Raw genomic sequence first — 19,281 nt, 5'->3', positions numbered from 1 at the left:
CACCACTCACTTTGGGTGCCCCTGCAATGGCCCCTGAGCTACATAGGCAGGTTTAACCCCTGAATTACTGGACGAAAAGCTCCAAATACTTCTCCACCGAATAAAAACGCAACATTGCTGCGGAGGTGGGTAAACTATCCCAGGAACTAAGGGGGGAAATTGCCCAAATAGGGGAACGAGCTGATGCATTGGAAACTAAATTTGACAATCTTGTGTATTATGTCCAGGAATTAGAGGAGGAGTCCTCCTCATTAAAGAACTCTGTGTCCCAGCTCCAACTGCAACAAGAGGATCTAGAGAACAGAGAACGATGCCAAAATCGAAGTTTCCGTGGTATACCAGAAACTGTAGGCGATAATGCCTTACATTCTTATCTGTTGGGGCTTTTCAATACATTGGCTCCCAAAATCGCCAATGTCGATTGGCTTCTAGATAGGGCTCATAGGTCTCTGGGCCCCAAACCCACCTCTGGAGCTAGACCTAGGGATGTCATCATCAGATTTAATTTTTATGACAGCAAGGAGGCTCTGACCCTAGCTACATGCAATAAATCATTAATCGAATATAAGGGGGCAAAGATCCAGATCTACAGTGATCTCTTTCCTATTATTCTTGCTAAACGTAGAAACCTTTGTCCAGTCACCATCCACTTGCAAAATCATCGCATTCAATACTACTGGGGTTTTCCGTTGATGATATTGTTTGGGGGATGGGCTGAAAAAAGCACTTGTATCTTTTAATTTTTAGCATATTGATTAAGTAATTTATGTGCATTACTTTTCTGAATGGTTTTACACTATGGAAGTTTTTTTTCTGCATCCTATCTTTGAGCAATCTGTGAGGCATCCACACTTATCTGCATACTAAACTAGGAACTATCTGATAAGAATACTCCCCCAATCTATGTTTACCACTGTATGTTATTTGACCTTCTCTGTGACATTAGACATTTCTTGGAGGGGAGGGGCTCATCTGGGATGATTTTTTCTCACCCAATAGCTATTGTATTCCTCTGGGGCTGTCACAGTAGGATCTGGGTGCTGGGCAGAGTTGCAAATGAAGATCTCTGGAGAGGGGTTGAAGGTAAGTATATTACTATGTAGCTACCACAGAGAGGGGTGGTGGGAAGATTTACAGAACAACTTTGCTAATATATGTGAGATTAAATAAAAAAAACGAGTCCCCTTTACCACATACCAACATACTATATAGTCATGACTCATTCACGAACATGCATAATCAAATTATAGTTTTATTATTAGGGCACATTCCCTGACAGCTTCAGCATATAGAAGTTTGAAGCACATTCTGTTTTCAGACACAGAGCTATTGTACTGACAAAACACTTTTACTCTCATTTGGAAAAAATAAAAAGATCAGTAGGCAGGACGAAAACTATTTGTAACACCTGATTTCCAAGTTTAAAGCGGGGTTCCACCCAAATTTTGAACAAAATCTGTATGTATTCTCTTCCTTGCCTAGATGCTGACATGCCGTTTAAAAAAATTTAAATCGCCGTAATTACCTTTTATTTTTCTATTCTTCTTTGCACTTCCTGGTTCTCCTCCCGTGGGAGTAGGCGTGTTTCTAGCCTCTCCCAGACTCCTGGGAGCTAGTCTCAGGCTTCCCAGGATGCCACTGAGCATGTGCGGGAACGAGCAGTGAATGCTGGGAGCACAGCATTCACCACATCCAGGAAATAAATGCTTGTGGGCTTCAAATGCCCACAATGAAGATGGAAACCGCCTGCAGTGAATAATATAAGTTATTCTTTCCGACGAAATCTGACACAGGCGGACATATTACACACAATATGTGAGTATGTAATGCTGAGAAGAAAAGTTTGTGAATGAACTAAAAAAAAAAAAAAACGATAGATAGGTGGACCCCCGCTTTAATGTTAACGGACTAGTGGACATTTTACAATTGTTTAATTCCCAAAACACATGTAAAATTATGTTTGTACTATATCAAGTGTAATTTATGTTTTCCCTGTTAAAAATATGTATATTTTTTCTAGGTATTGTGCACAGTTGATGTTTTGTACTATAGATAAATCTTTTAATAGGCGCTAATGGCCTAAGGAGCCTACTAATTCTGTTTACTACAGGATCCCAGGGGATTGTAATCCAATGGAAAGGAAAAACAAGACGAGCACAAATCAGTTTATTTCAATGCATACAACTTAAAGCTGAACTCACAGCAGATCAGCTTAGTACTCAGTGAAAATACTTATATGCCTTTTTTATGAGCAATTTTAACCAGCAAAATATTTAGCCACTTTTTTGATTCATATACCCTAACCACACTGCACTGCTAGTGGGGTGACACTATGAGGTTGATTTACTAAAGGTAAATAGACTATGCACTTTGCAAAGTGCAGTTGCCCTCTGCAAGAGCAGTTGCTCTAGAGATCAGTAAGTGAACAGAAGCCCTGCTGACTTCCATCATCCAATCATGTGCAAGCTAAAATATTGTTTTTTTTCCCCCCTTACATGTGATTGGGTATTCTTTGCAAAGTGAATCTTCACCTCATTTACTTAGCTCTGGAGCAACTGCACTTGCAGTGTGCGACTGAACTTTGCAAAGTGCACAGCCTATTTGTCTTTAGTAAATCAACTCTATTATATCTAATGCCCCGTACACACAATCGGACTTCTCGTCGGAAAAAGATATGATGGCTTTTCCGACGGGATTCCGCTCAAGCTTGCCTTGCATACACACGGTCACACAAAAGTTTGCTGAACTTTCGACCGTCAAGAATGCGGTGACGTACAACACTACGATGAGCCAAGAAAATGAAGTTCAATGCTTCCAAGCATGCATCAAATTGTTTCCGAGCATGTGTAGGAATTTTGCGTGTCGGAATTGCTACAGACGATCGCATTTTCGGATAGGAAATTGAGAACATGCTCTCAATGGAATTCGGCCAGCAAAAGTCCAATGGAGCATACACACGGTCGCATTTCCCGACGAAAAGCTCTCATCGGTCTTTTGCTGGCCGAATTTCCGATCGTGTGTACGCGGCATAACAGTTGTAACAATGCAAAAGTGCCATATTCCTTCTCTAAAACTATTACTGGAACATTGAAAGAGCAGCAGCAACATATTGATTAGGTAATTTATGTGCATTACTTTTCTATAAGCATGTCCACTATGTTAGATTGACAGCACTGTACAAAGCAACAGTCTTGTGACTGGTAATAATATTAAAGTACATATGAGGTGCTTAAACTATTAATATTTGAAAACATGATTAAAGTGTATATGAAATGAGAAAATATTTAGGCTGCCATTGATAAACCTTAATATTGAAAATGCTAGCTGTCTGGCTGTTAATTGGCTCCAGAAACTGTAATGCTTTGATTTACTGACCCAAAACAAGTATGTAGTTCAGTAAAACATATATTCGGATTAATGGGTGTTTTTTGGAATTCAACTTTAACCACTTCACCCCCGGAAGAATTTACCCCCTTTCTGACCAGAGCACTTTTTGCGATTCGGCACTGTGTCGCTTTAACTGACAAATGCGCGGTCGTGCGACGTTGCACCCAAACAAAATTGACGTCCTTTTTTCCCCACAAATAGAGCTTTCCTTTGGTGGTATTTGATTGCCTCTGCGGTTTTTATTTTTTGCGCTATAAACAAAAAAAAGCGACAATTTTGAAAAAAACGCATTATCTTTTACTTTTCGCTATAATAAATATCCCCCAAAAATGTATAAAAAAAATATTTTTTTCCTCAGTTTAGGCCGATATGTATTCTTCTACATATTTTTGATTAAAAAAATCGCAATAAGCGTATATTGATTGGTTTGCGCAAAAGTTATAGCATCTACAAAATAGGGGATAGATTTATAGCATTTTTATTATTTTTTTTTTTACTAGTAATGGCGGCGATCTGTGATTTTTATCGTGACTGCGACATTATGGTGGACACATCAGACAATTTTGACACATTTTTGGGACCATTGGCATTAATACAGCGATCAATGCTATAAAATTGCATTGATTACTGTAAAAATGTCACTGGCAGTGAAGGGGTTAACACTAGGGGGCGATCGAGGGGTTAACTGTGTTCCCTGAGAGGTGATTCTAACTGAAGGGGGAGGGGACTGAATGGAGAAAGTGACGGATCGTGGTTCCTAGCTAATAGGAACACACAATCTGTCACTCCTGTCAGAACAGAACAGGGAAGTGTGTGTTTACACACACTCGTCCCTATTCTGTCTCTCCTGCTCACGATTGCTCGTGGGCGGCGGTCATCACGACCATTGGGCACGAGCACTGGCACCCCGGTGCAGCGGGTGCGCTCACGCCTGCTATCCCGACCCTGCGAGCCGATGTATAGCCACGACGGATCGCGCAGGGGAGCCAATCTGCCGCAATATAACTGCGCCGGTTGGTCGGGAAGTTGGGCACGAGCACCGGCCCCCAGATGGGCAGCGGGTGCGTGCGCACGCTTACTATCCCGACCCTGCGAGCCGTTGTATAGCTACGATAGTATAACTGCGGCAGTTGGTCAGGAAGTGGTTAAATGACCGTGTCACTACACAACACTTCCAAACAAATCCCAATCTGCATACCTTTTCAATAACCTAGGCCAGTGATGGGGAACCTTGGCACCCCAGATGTTTTGGAACTACATTTCCCATGATGCTCAACTACACTGCAGAGTGCATAAGCATCATGAGAAATGTAGTTCCAAAACATCTAGGGTGCCAAGGTTCGCCATCACTGGCCTATGCCTTCAAACCCCATTGCTTTGCTGCTCCCAGCCACTGCACGTTTTCCACACTTCCTGCTGAGTGCTGAATTTACTCTTCCGGCTCATATGTCAGTACAGGATACGAGCCAACATAAAGAACAACAGCCCACAATGAGGGGGCAGGTAATCAACTCATCCAAAAGTGTGGTATACCTGCAGCAGCTGAGAATGGCAAAGTGATGGCATTTGAAGACATGGGGTACTGGAAAGCTAAGTATGGATGTTCTTCTCTTACAGGCTGGGCTTAGGTTACAAGTGATCTCATAGCGACAGGGTTACTTTAACTGTGGTAGCTTCACCAAAACAACCTATATATTTACAAGGACAATAAGTGACTAATTCTCTGTTATCTTTGGAATTCAAGTAAATGATCTAGCTAAAAGAACCATAATGCTGCCATTACAATTATTGTGTCACATCCAAACCCTTTTAGTTTTACACTATTAAATATCGATGTTTCCTTTGTGTGCTCAAAGGCAGCATTAATAAAATTTGAGTGCACTATGAGTGATGGTCATACACACTAGCACCCTTGACATTTTGTAAAAAACTTGTCCTCATAGAAATTTTCAACACTGACAGAGATCTTTGATCATTAAAAAAAAAAAAATCTATTTGGTAGTAGCGCAAGAAAACGGAACATACATTATTTCCTTATGCAGTCTCTTTGGGCTGTTTCTTCATATCTTTCTCTGAATGGCATAAACATTAGCTCTGTGAAATTCAGTGGCGGCCCACCCATTAAGGACGCATGGTGCTGCCCCCCTGTCCATGTGTCCGGCCTCCTCATCTACGTGCGGGGTGCCGGATGCCTGGATTCCAATGGGGGGGAGGTTTTCCTGAAGCACGTGATTAGAGCCAGAAGCTCTAATAGGCTTCAAAAAAGGGTGGGCTTGGGGTGCAGGGCACTGCGCTCCGAGACCACCCAGTTGTGTGACAATAGCAAATGAATATTCACTATTTTCACACTGATTTTCCTCCTGGCCAATCAGGAAGCGGGTCCTGAAACCTGTCTCCCAAGTGGCTGAAAGGACAGGTAATTCTCTTTGAAGCCTAGGAGGAGGTGGGAGGAGACACATGGAAAAAGCTGCCGTGATCCAAAAGAGGAGGAGATGCGATGGAGGCCGCCATTGCTCGTAGGATGTGCTGCCTGCCCGTTACCTATATGGGGTAAGTGCGGGGCTTTGATGTCCGACTGACTGTCCTCCAGGGGGGGGGACCGCCAGGGGGGTATGGGTGCCGCCGGCCGACCGATTGGGGGGGGGTTGTTTGCCCCCCCCATAATAAAAAAAACCACCAGCTGCCACTGGTGAAATTGCACCTACCTCAATTTCCTGGACTGCCCACAATAAAGAAAATATCGGTCAATGTTAGGTCCCAGAATTCACACCTCATTTAATGTAATCTTCTCTCAAGCGAAGGCCAATGCAGATGTAACATAGGATTAAAAAAGCACAAAAGCAAAAGTTAGCTTAATTGAAAACTGCAAATCACAACAATCAATAGATCCAGTGACTGCCAAATATATATACAAATCCCAGCTTTTCCTGTAATATTAGAAACTTGGCCTAATCTTTCACACCTCCAAAATGGTCAATGAATTCACCAATCACACAGGACCAAGAAGGAAATGCATCTTATGGGAAGGTGCATAGCCCTAATTTTTATTGAAAATGCTGAGATTTGCGTACAATTTAAGATACTTGATCTATCAACTTTTTTGACATGACTCTACTAACAGGACAGGTTTCCTTAGTTTTTGGACACTTAAAATGCATTTCTAATGTCTGCCAAATGTCAGGTCTACCAGCGATTACTAAAGTAAATGGCCCATACATTCATCACAGCCGATTCTAACAGTGCCATGATGATTTTCTGCTCCGCCTTTCGTACCCGCTGGAAGAAGGGACATATCCTGCTGACTGCCATCAAGTGTGGGTGGGTGCTCCGTGGTGTGGCATCAGAAAACACTCAGAGCCCCAGTGCAGAGAAATGGAAATATGTTTTGTAACAAAAGTTTGGCAATACACAACAGACCAGGCGTGAAGACAACCCAAACGGGAACACTCACAGCATGTAACAGTGATGTGTCAGTAGAAGTAGGCCACAGGTATGTCAAGAGCATCTATTTCGAGAGGCGGAATGTAGCCTGGACAGTCTGTACCCAAGTGGGGAGGCTTCCAGTTAGGATGGCATGTCTCTGCACCTTTCCTAATACTCTGGAATCTTTCCCTGACGCTAAGCACTTTCCCTGCCAGATGGGTACCCTGTCCCTGCTCTAGCCACACATGAAATACTCACCATGCCCCAGGAGCCAGGGTCTTAAATAAACTTGGTCTGACTCAAGATGGCCACTAGAGTCACATGGGGCGCCAGCATCCAACCTGACAGCTGCCCCCTTGTGACCCAGAAAACCATTGAGGAACTAGGTTCCTTTTGACTTCCTCTATAATGCTGCTGCAGTTGTGTGCCACCTGCAGTGGAGAAAATAGACTGCCTACACATTGACTCTCATTCTGCCACCCCCCTTTCCACTGGGAGGCACAACATGGGTACAACCTGAACACTGGCTGTTCGGCTTCTTCATCCAATATCCTTGGAGACTTGGCCTAATCATGTGTGGAATATTCTTTTTTTTTTTTTTAGATAATCTTTATTCAATTCTGTATAAAATACAAATGAAATACCAAATACAAAAAAGATCATTACAATCACACCTTCATAGTTATCTTCGTACCGTATAGATCACTGTATCCACTCCTTTCTGTGCACACCCTACATAGGATAACCCAACTTCGCTAGCCAAGGCTTCCAAATTTTTTTGAACTCCACTATATTACCTCTCCTTGCATATACTACCTTTTCCTTCCATACTGTTCCTGAAACTGTTCTCAACCAATCATCTTTCGAAGGGGGTTTCTCAGCCTGCCATCTTTGAGCTATTACCTTTCTTGCCTGGAAGAGACATCTCAATACTGCTTTAATTCCAATATTCCCTCTACCTAGACTCACCCCTACTCCCAAAATGCACAGTTTCGGATCCATTTTAAGACCTGAATTAAAGATCTCATTAATAGTATCTAAAACTTCCGAACAGTAGCAAAATAATTTTGGGCATTTCCATAACATATGCATCAAGTCCCCGGTATTCTGGCACCTAGGGCAGTTAGCATCCACCTTCCGCCCAAATTCAAACAATCTTTTAGGGGTATGATATGCCCTGTGTAGCAGCATTAGGTGTGAGAATTTCTGGGCGGGTGAAAGCGAGACCTGATGCCCTCCCCCCCAGAACCTTTATCCATTGTTCGTCCGGTATCGTGCCCAGGTCCTCTTCCCATTTCCTTCTACACTTAAGTTTTTCTGGTCCCTCCATACTACCTTTACAGATATGGGGGTACATTTCTGCTATGAACCCACCTGACCCGTCAGAGCTACATAGTCTTTGAAGGATAGGGGAGAGGCTCCAACTCGGGCCTGGTTCCCCAAATTGAGCCCGTAAGGCATGCCTGATTTGTAAATAGTTATAATACGAATGATTCGGGACATCAAATTCCTCCTTTAATGAGGAGAATGTTTTTAAAGTACTACCATTATACAGTTGAACCAATTTAACTATCCCCTTTGTCTCCCATATCCTTATTTTCCCTATTTGTATCAACTCTTGTAGGTTTTTATTATCCCAGAGAGGAGTAAACCTGGTTTCTCCTCCCATTCCCTTCAGTGCTTTGATGGATTTCCAAACTTTTGTTATTAATTTGATCGTGGGGGTTCTATAGGCAAACTAATTCGCCTCTAGTGCCTCCAATACTGATTTATGAGGTGTTCCTGCAGTCACTATTCCCCCATTATTATCACCAACAGGGTCAATACCTGACCCTAAGTGCTGTAATTGGGCTGCTAAAAAATAGCATCGAGGGTGCGGGACAGCCATGCCCCCCTCTCAGGTTGCCAATTGTAAGGTTTGTAGGCTTATCCTAGATTGCCCCCCTTTCCATATGAGACCTCTTAGCATTGTATCAATTTTTTTGAACCATTTTCTATAGATCCATATTGGGGAATTGTGCAATATGTACAATAGCTGGGGCAACCACAGCATTTTAATCAAATTGCATCTTCCAGCAAATGACAGTGGAAGTCCCTTCCATATATCAGTCTTGTTTTTAAATTTCACCAATAAGGGAACTAAATTATTATTTAAATAGTTATTTGGGTCTTTAGTTATGTAAATGCCTAAATATTTTGTTTTCTCCACTATTTCTATTTGGATATTATCTAAGCAGGTACCTTTCTTGATGGGATCTATTGGTAATAGAACTGATTTCTCCCAACTTATAGAAAGGCCAGATAGCCTTCCAAAACTCGAAAAAATGACTATCACCTGTCTAAGTGAACCCTCCGTATCTCCCAAAAAAATGAGGACATCATCCGCGTATAACGCGATCCTCTCTTCCCTAGCCCTTCTCCGGAACCCTTCCATAAACTTATTTTGTCTTACTGCGGCAGCCACCGGTTCCATTGCCAGGGCAAAAATCAGGGGTGATAAGGGACACCCCTGTCTTGTGCCTCTTTCAAGTCGGAACTCATCGGAGAGAACATTATTAACTCTGACCTTCGCTCTGGGGTCGTTGTATAAAACTTTGAGCCATTTACTAAACGAAGGGCCAAAGCCAAATGCCTTCAGTACACGCCAAATAATCCCCCATTCAAGGCTGTCAAACGCTTTTACCACATCTAGCATCAGAACAGCCCTTGAGCCCGCATTTTCTTTTGGAATTTGTAGGTTCAAAAAGAACCTCCTTATATTCCCACTTGTTGATCTTTGGGGACTGAAACCTGTTTGGTCCGGGTGAACTAATTTATGAATTATTTTTTTTAGTCTGATAGCGAGGATCTTTGCTAAGATCTTAGCACCTGAACATAACAGAGAAATAGGTCTATAGGACCCGGGTTCCAAGGGGTCTTTCCCATCTTTGTGCAGTATTATTATCGTGGCCTTGGTCATTGATACAGGTAGAGGCCATTAGGACCAGGGGATTTCTGGTTTTCCATTTCCTTAACTGCTGTTTTAATATCTTCCAATGTTATCGGAGCCTCCAGTGCCTCAAAATCCATCTCTGAGAGGGTGGGCATCTCAATGTTCCTAAAAAAGCTATCCATTTCCTCATCCTCCATGGCCCCCCGGGATTTATACAGTTCTTCATAATATTTCTTAAAGGTATCACTAATTTTGTCTGACTGAGACGAAATCTCACCACAAATAGTTCTAATAGCGGGGACCATAGAGGGGGGGGGGGGAACCAGATCTGACAATATGGGCCAACATCTTCCCAACTTTTTCCCCCTCCCCAAACACTATTTGTTTTTGAAACAACCTCTTGTTTTCAGATCTCCTGACCATTACATCCTTATATATTTGTTGCTTACTCTCCCATTTTTTGTGATTGTCAGGGGATGGTTCTTTCACATACTCCCTTTCTGCTACTATTAACTCCTTCCTGGCCTTATCCTCCCAGTCCGATGATGCTTTTTTCATTCTTGAAATCTGCTGAATAAGTAATCCCCTCAAATAAGCCTTCAATGCATCCCACATCACACCTCTTGTCGTGGAGTCCACATTGAAAGCTATAAACTCATTCAACTTAATTGCGATCTCATTTTGGTCCTCTATTATTTCAAGCCACATTGGATTCAGCTTCCATACTCTACCAGGTTTATTATTCCTTGTGACTATCGAGGCTATCAATAGCGAGTGGTCCGATACCCCCCTAGGTTGATAAGTTATATCTTTAATTGTTTGAGAAGCTAAATCATTGCCCAGAATGAGGTCTATTCTTGAAAGTGAAGAATAAGCGCCAGAGTAGCATGAAAATTGTTGTGCCACTGGGTTACGTATTCTCCAGAGGTCCAATAGACCGTCCTCTTGCAGGAATTGACCCATTCGATTTTCTTGTGACCCCTGTCCCTGTTTTCCTGGAGGAAACCTATCTATTTTTTTATTTATAACAACATTGAAATCCCCAACTGCGATAATTGGAATATTAGGTTTATTTATTATAAACTCCCAAAAACAATATAACACTTCTAGTTTAAAAGGTGGAGGGATGTAAATATTTGCTAATATATATTCCTGATTCCCGATTATACAATGTAAAAAGATATACCGACCCTCCACATCTATATTACACTGTCTGCAGGTGAACACTACCTCTTTGCCAATTAACACCGACACACCCCTGGAATAGGAGGTGTGTACTGCGTGAAACTGGCACTGATATTTTTTATTTCTTATTTGAGCTTTAGTATCTTTAGTCAAGTGTGTCTCCTGCAGACAGGCAATGCCCACTTTAAAAAAATTCAACATATCAAAAATAAGTGCTCTTTTGGCAGGGGTACCCAACCCACGAACATTCCATGATCCGATGTTTAATCCCATTGGTTATTCTGAAAGAACACTATCAAGGAGAGATAAACCCCGGAAGCTGACCCTTTATAGCATTTGAAGAGAGAATTAAAAAAAAAAAAATAATAGTGATCCTTGTAGGGCTCCTTGTAATATTAAATCCCTGGCTAATACCCAGATTCAAAGATTGCTCCTCCTTATCCAGAAAAAAAAAACCCCACTTAACTAATATTTTAAGTTTGGTATCCCAATGATTACACAACCTACCCATATTTTCTCACTACACACATTGATATTATACCTATATTTTGCTGTGTCTTGTGTACTATTATTTCATCCGGTGTACAATACATTTTCTTACCATTCAGTGTTCCATATAATTCCCTACAATGTGTTCTATTTCTTATATACCCTTTACCCCACCCCCCTCCCCACTCCCTCCCCATTTATTTCCCTTTCCCTCCCCCCTCCCTTCCCATACCATTCTAGATGACCCCAAAGGGCTTTTTTAATGGCCGACCCGTACCCACCTACCCTTTTGAAACACATTCCTCCCTCTTCCTCATCAACCCCACCCCCCACCACCACCCTCTCCTCCCTCCCTGTGATCATAAAGTGACTTGTGTTACCCACACCCTATCCTGATCCTAATTTCATTTAACCGTGTCACCATCCTACCCCACTCCGAATAACAAACAAATATATTATTTAAAGTTGTACCCCACCTATGTGTAACCAGTTCAAATCTAATACCCCATTATTTCATGGATAATTGATCTCTCTTATCCTCTAGCCATGCTAACGCACCGGCAGGGGAATCAAAAATCTGACTTCCTCCCAGTGCATTTATCCGAAGCCTGGCTGGGTAAAGGAGAGCATAAGTGACATTGAATTTCTGTAGGCTGCGCTTAACCCCAAAAAACTCAGCTCTACGGGGAATATTGATATCTTAGCACCGTTGTATAAAACTCCCCCCATCTCTCGGGCCTTACGAAGGAGCCTTACTTTATCCTTATAATTTAGAAATTTCACTAGCAACGGTCTTGGGGGACTTCCTTGAGGGGGGGCGGGTCTAAACGGAACTCTATGCGCTCTTTCAATTGAGAACTGCTGAGAAAACGTATCTCCCCCAAATACTTCAATCAGCCAGCCCTCCAAAAATACAATTGGGTCTGAGCCTTTGCTCCCTTCAGGTAATCCCACCACCCTCACATTGTCCCTACGAAGTCTGTTTTCCAATTCGTCAAATTTCCCCGTAAGTTTATCCATTTTCTCTCTCCAAATCTTAGCCTCTTGTTTCATAGGGTGTAGGTCATCTTCTATCAAACGTATTCTATTTTCCATTTCCGTTACTCTTTCTGCTGTTTTCTTGAGCTTGTGCCGCACTAGAGTTAACTCCTCCTTGATATCTTTCATCTGGTCTCCCAGTTCACCCAGAGAATGTTTACATGCGTTAATTGCCAGAAGAATGTCTTTTAGGGAAGGCTCTCCTTCTGTTGAGGGTGTCAGAGTGGCAGAGGCTGCTATTTCTTTACCAGTCGCTCCTGAACCTTTATTGGAAGAATTCTTCATACTAGTGGCCCCTATGGACTAGCCTGAATGTCCCTGTCTTTTCCTATCCATTAATGATGACGATTTATTTTGGACTTGCTGCCCCCTTTATTTGGAGTGTGTTCCGCCGCGTGGACCATTCTCTCCAATTTGGTGGTAGCTGCCACAGCCGCCACCATTGCCCCCGCCACAGCGGATTGAGTCCCTTTTTCCTTATCCTTCTCTTTATCCTTAGCCGAACGTAGAGATAGAGTTCCCATGTTTTCCTGGTTAGAATGTTCATCTCCCTTTCTTCTTGCTGACATATTGTTTTTCCTACTGTTATTTATGTGAGTTGAATAAGCTCACTAGTAATCAGGAGATAAACAACTACACAGCCCCTCCTTCACCAGTTGTTATTATCTGTGATTCCAGTTCTTATTATTGTTGCAGCCGGGAAAAAGAGGGAAATACAAAGCAGAGCTATATAAAAGAGGGCACAGGGAAACTGCCCCTATCCACACCTCTTACCAAGGCCCAGTAGGTTGACACCGCTGCCCTTAAGCCAAAAGATATCACTGCTGTTTAAGTCTGTTATATAGGAATAGCGCTTGCACACCACTGCACAGAAGCCTCTCCACAAGCTCACTCATAGGTTACAGTCTTTCTCAATATTTTAAGTCCCCTAAGAGGTTCCCAAACAACCTTCACTTGTAACAGGGAAAGAGGATAGCAAGTGAAAATCAGTATGGTACCTCTGCTCCGGTGGGCTGGATACGTTTTATACACATCCCCTCTGACAGCGCTCTAGTATCAAAGCATACCTCTGGATCCTCTACGAGAAAACACCAGCTTCAAGCTTCGATCCTCTAGGCAGCTTCCGGAACATGTGTAGGGGACGTATAACACATACACCGAGGACTCCCGGTATTCACTCCACCAGCAGCCGATCTTTCTCTTGCTCCTACTCTTGCTCCCAGTCTCACAAGCGTACGCTGCATCCACCCAGCACCGATCACTCTCAGCGTCCCAGGAGAAGTTCACGGCCCCACCGCACTGGCTCCGACAGGCACGACTCAGGAGGACCAAGCGAGCAGAGTAGTGCAGCGGGGAAGGCGGGGGGAAGGCACCGAGCACTATGGTGGGATTGGGCGAGTTACACATGGGGCTTTCATGATCCTGGAACGGGGTGAGCACGCATTCTTACTCCTTGCAGCCTCTCACCTCCATCCGCTTCCGGCCCCGCCCCCCTTTCATGTGTGGAATATTCTAAGCCTGCATTCACACTTGAGCAGAGCATGATTCTGATGATTTTGAAGTGTGGTTTTTTTTAGTGTTTTTGCATGCATAAATACATACATTCAGGGTGTTTCACAAGCTTTGTGCAGGCATTTATGCACGTTTCCAGCTTTAATTGGGCTGAGCAAGAGGAGAAGAGCAGTTCTAGAGGAGCAGAGTGTTTTTTCAAGTGCAAGTTTCACCTGTTTACAGATACTCCTCTTGAAGTCTATGGGTCATATGGGGATGCTATCCTACACCAATGCGCTGCAACTGTGTGCATTACATGCAGTTGCTGGGCTGTTGGGCCATGGCTCCAGTGACATGAATGGGTTCCATTCAGCGAGTATAATTTTTACTGTGGCATGTGTACAAACACATCTGGCAGCTGTGTTGACAACATTTTATCACACAGGAAGTGAGGAGAACTCTTCAACAGCAACACAGACAGGTGCATTTGGTGGCTAATCAAATTATATGTGTTAGATATAACAAGAAAAAAGAGACCTGGTGCCAAATTGGCACGGTCTAACCCCTGAGGACTTTCAAAGACAGACCAAGTAGGTAAGTAAAATAGGTAACCTATTTTACTTACCTACTTGGTCTGTCTTTGAAAGTCCTGGTGGGTTAGACCGTGCCAATTCGGCACCAGGTTTCTTTTTTCTTGTTGTTTGTATTTTAGTTGGATAGACCAGGTATAATATACACCTACCTTTTCCTCAAGTTTGCTACATATTAGATATAGGTGACATCTTTAAAATTAACATAAATTGCTAAATTAACATTTTGTGCCTCCGCATTTTAAATGTTAGTTGTGAAATAAGTTCTAAGAACATTATATATTTTTTGTTTTTTGGTTATTGCTGCCTAAATGCTAATAAAAGCAAAACACGTTTATATAAATGTACTCCCTATAGAAAGCTCCATCTGCCATGTAAAAGGATCTAAATATCAAATGGTTGCTTTACAGAGTAAGGAGGGCAATACATTATATGTAAACTCCCACAACGAACTCCTGTTATATCTTTCTTCCTTATCTGTTAAATAAACCATTGAAATAATTTTGTTATATTTGTTTGATATGTGCAAAAACCTGTTCATCCAACCAGAAAAGCATTGAGCTGATAACTTCCTATGTAAGTTGCCTGTGCCGCCATGTTCCTATCTTTCTGCGTACTAAAGAACACCTCTCTCCTATGCTATGGAGGTGAGTCAAGGAAGAGATGTTCGGTAGTCGTGTCACCCTAGGACAGGAGTCAAGATTAAAAAAAGAGAGCCACCAAATCTAAGAAGTAGTAAGCTCCAATTAATGTATATTTTGTTCTTGGATTGAATGCACTTTAATGTTTAAGGCAGGCCATACACAGTGCAAATTTCTTTTCTGCAACCATGGGTTGCAGGAAAGAAATTTGCACAATTCCCCCATCAACACAGGCAGTGTTCACAGGGGAATCAGCAATTGTCTTCTCCTGGCCAGGGGGCAGGAGTGGGTGGGGGGAGCCATTTCCGCTGGGAGTAGACAGTGATTTTTGCTAGCGGCTATAGCAGCCTCTAGCGATAATCGCAAGAGTATATGGCAGGCTGGTTTCACACAAGTTGATCAATCGATCAACTTAGTACATTCAGCCTGCTCAATAATGGTTTGAATCTTGGCTGGTTCCTGCTGAACCGGACGAGATTCGAACCGTGTAGGGCCGGCCTAAGAATGGTTGGAGACGTGCAGTCAAAGAAATATTGTTCTGGCTCTATAATGGTTAATCCTGTACATTTTTATGGCCCTGTAAGTATGTAGCTATTTAGATTTGCTTAATGCTAAACAAAGGAAGACTCACAACTCAAATATGCAAACCAACATCCTCACTCTGAGCCTAAAAAAGTCTTCAAAGCACGCATTGTAAAAGAATTATACCATAGACATCTAACACCAGTCATGTGAGACCTCTCTTTTATATCTAATACAGCATGCACACATGAATTCCAATAGAAGTATACATCCCTAAAACTGGTTTATTCAATATCCTTTACAAAAGGGTAAAGAACTGCATTATGAACAATATTTGAGAGAGAGATATTTCTTTTCTAACCTACATGGATACTTGATGAGAGTAACAACTGTTAGAAAGTTTTAGTTATTGGTCATAAAATGTACATAATGGAGAATGCAAAACTTTTGTATGAAGCCAGATTCCCTTTGCTAACTGCGGTTTCTTTAAATATTTTAGGACTGGCAATTACCAGCTGTCTCTTCCTCTGCCTCAGCACATCATATAGTAAGTATGATGCTAACAGCCAGAACATATGAAGTAAATAAAGGCAATCAGTGGTATTTAATAAAACGTACTTTAATGCAAAGTGCCAGGAGTGCTGAAAGTCAGTATGTGTGTAATGTCTAGTACACAGGAAAAAGATTGGACGAAAAATACCGCTGTAGGAGCGATTGTCTGATAAACTGTTAGTACACAGCTTTCAAGAGCCGATCACGCCAGTTCTTGCGAAAATATCCGAAGGCACAAGCACGAAAATATTTCTCATAAGATAACAGAACGAACGATGTAATTAATATGTATAATTTGTGCAAAAAAAAAAATAGTGTGACCAAGACCACACATGCTCAGAAACGAAAGAATACATTACAATGAAATAAAATACATTACATAACTTTTGAAGTTGTATTCTGTCATACGAGAATTTTCATAACTTTAGTAACCTATTGGTTTTCAATATGAAACTAGCATACAATAAAAAAGCCATAAATAATTGAAAGAACTGATTGACCAACTTGACTGACAGAATAATATAAATAAATAAATCCATAAAAGTGGATGTATTTTAATAGAATATTTATATATAAAACTGTATATTAGTGGTTACAATTTTTATCTTGGCAGGTTGAAAGTTGAAAGCCACCCTAATTCTCGAAAGCGTTTTTTATGTGTTTGGCTAAGTTAAAATCCATAAATTGTAAAATTGTTATATTTTTTTATTCACAGAGCAGAGATCTTTTTGTTCTCACATATGGTGCACTAGTGGCACAGATGTGTAAAGATTATGACAATGATGAGGAAATTAACAAATATTTGGATACAATGTAAGTGTTTTTTTCACAATCCTTTTTATTGACCTGATGCAAATTTTAATTTAAAATGTAAAAATGAAAAGTAAATGTATATTGAAAATAGTATAATATTATTTATTGCGTTTCTCTGCATAGACCATTAAAGAGACAAAACAATTTAGATGAGTTTCATGCAGCAAGTACTTATTCATTGAGTGTAGTTGAGCTTTTAGACAGTGCTGATCATCTGCTACTATTAACTGCTGGTTGTTCCAAACCTGATGGAATACTCAAGTTGCTCTAAGTGAATGATGGCACCATCTTCTACAGTTTTCACTAGATGTGTCATGTGATTATTAGTGCATGGTCTGTTTCATATGTAGAAATATAATTAATCTACAAAGTTTATCAAGCATGGCTGTACATTGTAGACGTACAATTCGTTTTGGTCCGAATATAAATTCAGACAAATTTTTGGTTATTCGGAGATTCCAATGTATCTAAATCCCCACATGAAATTGTTGAAATTAGTGTAATCTCATTTCGTATATTCATTTTCGAACTACTTCCAAATATTCAGAACAATTTGAATCTGGATCGGTTGAAAAATTATCGACCGATCTGAATTCTGTGTGAAGAATGGCTGGTTGTTAAAAAGCAGGCTGGCCGCCACGTCCTTACCAACCGATGACTCATCAGCTGTCAGCAGGCTTCCCCGATGTCAGTTATTTAAGAACTGTTAGGTGGCGGAGATGGCAGACGGCGGGAGCCTTCTTCGGTGCAGAGTTTTTTTTTTCTTTTGGGTTGGCAGTAGCAGTGGGCATTGGGATTGAGGATGGATCTACAGTGCCTTGAAAAAGTATTCATACCCCTTGAAATTTTCCACATTTTGTCATGTTACAAGCAACAACGTAAATGTATTTTATTGGGATTTTATGTGATAGACTAACACAAAGTGGCATATAATTGTGAAGTGGAAGGAAAATTTTAAATGGTTTTCAAAATTTTTTACAAATAAATATCTGAAAAGTGTGGCGTGCATTTGTATTCAGCCCACTTTACTCTGATACTCCTAACTAAAATCTAGTGGAACCAATTACCTTTAGAAGTCACCTAATTAGTAAATAGAGTCCACCTGTGTGTAATTTAATCTTAGTATAAATACAGCTGTTCTGCGAAGCCCTTATAGAACCTTAGTGAACAAACAGCATCATGGTCAGGGATAAAGTTGTGGAGAAGTTTAAAGCAGGGTTAGGTTATAAAAAAATATCCCAAGCTTTGAACATCTTACAGAGCACTGTTCAATCCATCATCTGTAAATGGAAAGAGTATGGCACAACTGCAAACCTACCAAGACATGGCCGTCCACCTAAACTGACAGGCCGGGCAAGGAGAGCATTAATCACAGGAGCCAAGAGGAGGAGCTGCAGATCCACAGCTCAGGTGGGAGAATCTGTCCACAGGACAACTATTAGTTGTGCACGCCACAAATCTGACCTTTATGGAAGAGTGGCAAGAAGAAAGCTATTGTTAAAAGAAAACCATAAGAAGTCCAGTTTGCAGTTTGCGAGAAGCCATGTGGGGACACAGCAAACATGTAGAAGATGGTGCTCTGGTCAGACCAAAATTGAAATATTTGGCTTAAAAGCAAAACGCTATGTGTGGCGGAAAACTAACATTGCACATCACCCTGAACACACCATCCCCACCATGAAACATGGTGATGGCAACATCATGTTGTGGGGATGTTTTTCTTCAGCAGGGACAGGGAAGCTGGTCAGAGTTGATGGGAAGATGGATGGAGCCAAATACAAGGCATTCTTAGAAGAAACCTGTTAGAGTATGCAAAAGACTTGAGACTGGGGCGGAGGTTCATCTTCCAGGAGGACAACAACCCTAAACATACAGTCAGAGCTATAATGGAATGGTTTAGATCAAAGCATATTCATGGGATGGGCCTAACCTCCCCGGTTCGGTTTGCACCAGTTTATAAGGAATAAATACAGGTGGGACTTTGTATGAACCGTGACCTTCCGGTGTACAGGTCTCCATCCCTGATAATTTGACACCGAAGGGAAAAGGGGGCACGGGGGGGGGGGGGGAGCAGCGGGACTTTATATGAAACAAGACACTTAGGGTAAATTAAATCAATCAATATAATAAAAATAGTAATTTATTGGAAACACAGAGGGAGGTAGTACAGTAGATAAATTAACAATAGGTCAATATGTAATTAGCAGAATTAAAAGGT

The 19,281-nt window shown here is 41.6% G+C and overlaps 1 protein-coding gene across 1 annotated transcript in view; it reads left to right on the top strand.

Annotated features, from left to right (window-relative positions):
- TRAPPC3L (trafficking protein particle complex subunit 3L) overlaps positions 1-19,281 on the top strand; it is a 184,995-nt gene that overhangs the window by 114,717 nt on the left and 50,997 nt on the right. Inside the window, exons 3-4 of the mRNA XM_073627124.1 lie at positions 16,198-16,245; positions 16,966-17,063. Of these exons, the coding sequence (XP_073483225.1) occupies positions 16,198-16,245; positions 16,966-17,063 (146 nt within the window). The remainder of the gene's footprint in view (positions 1-16,197; positions 16,246-16,965; positions 17,064-19,281) is intronic.

Source organism: Aquarana catesbeiana, linkage group LG04 (genome assembly GCF_042186555.1).
Source record: "Aquarana catesbeiana isolate 2022-GZ linkage group LG04, ASM4218655v1, whole genome shotgun sequence".
Lineage (NCBI taxonomy): Eukaryota > Metazoa > Chordata > Amphibia > Anura > Ranidae > Aquarana > Aquarana catesbeiana.
This window is presented reverse-complemented; position numbering and strand designations above follow the sequence as displayed.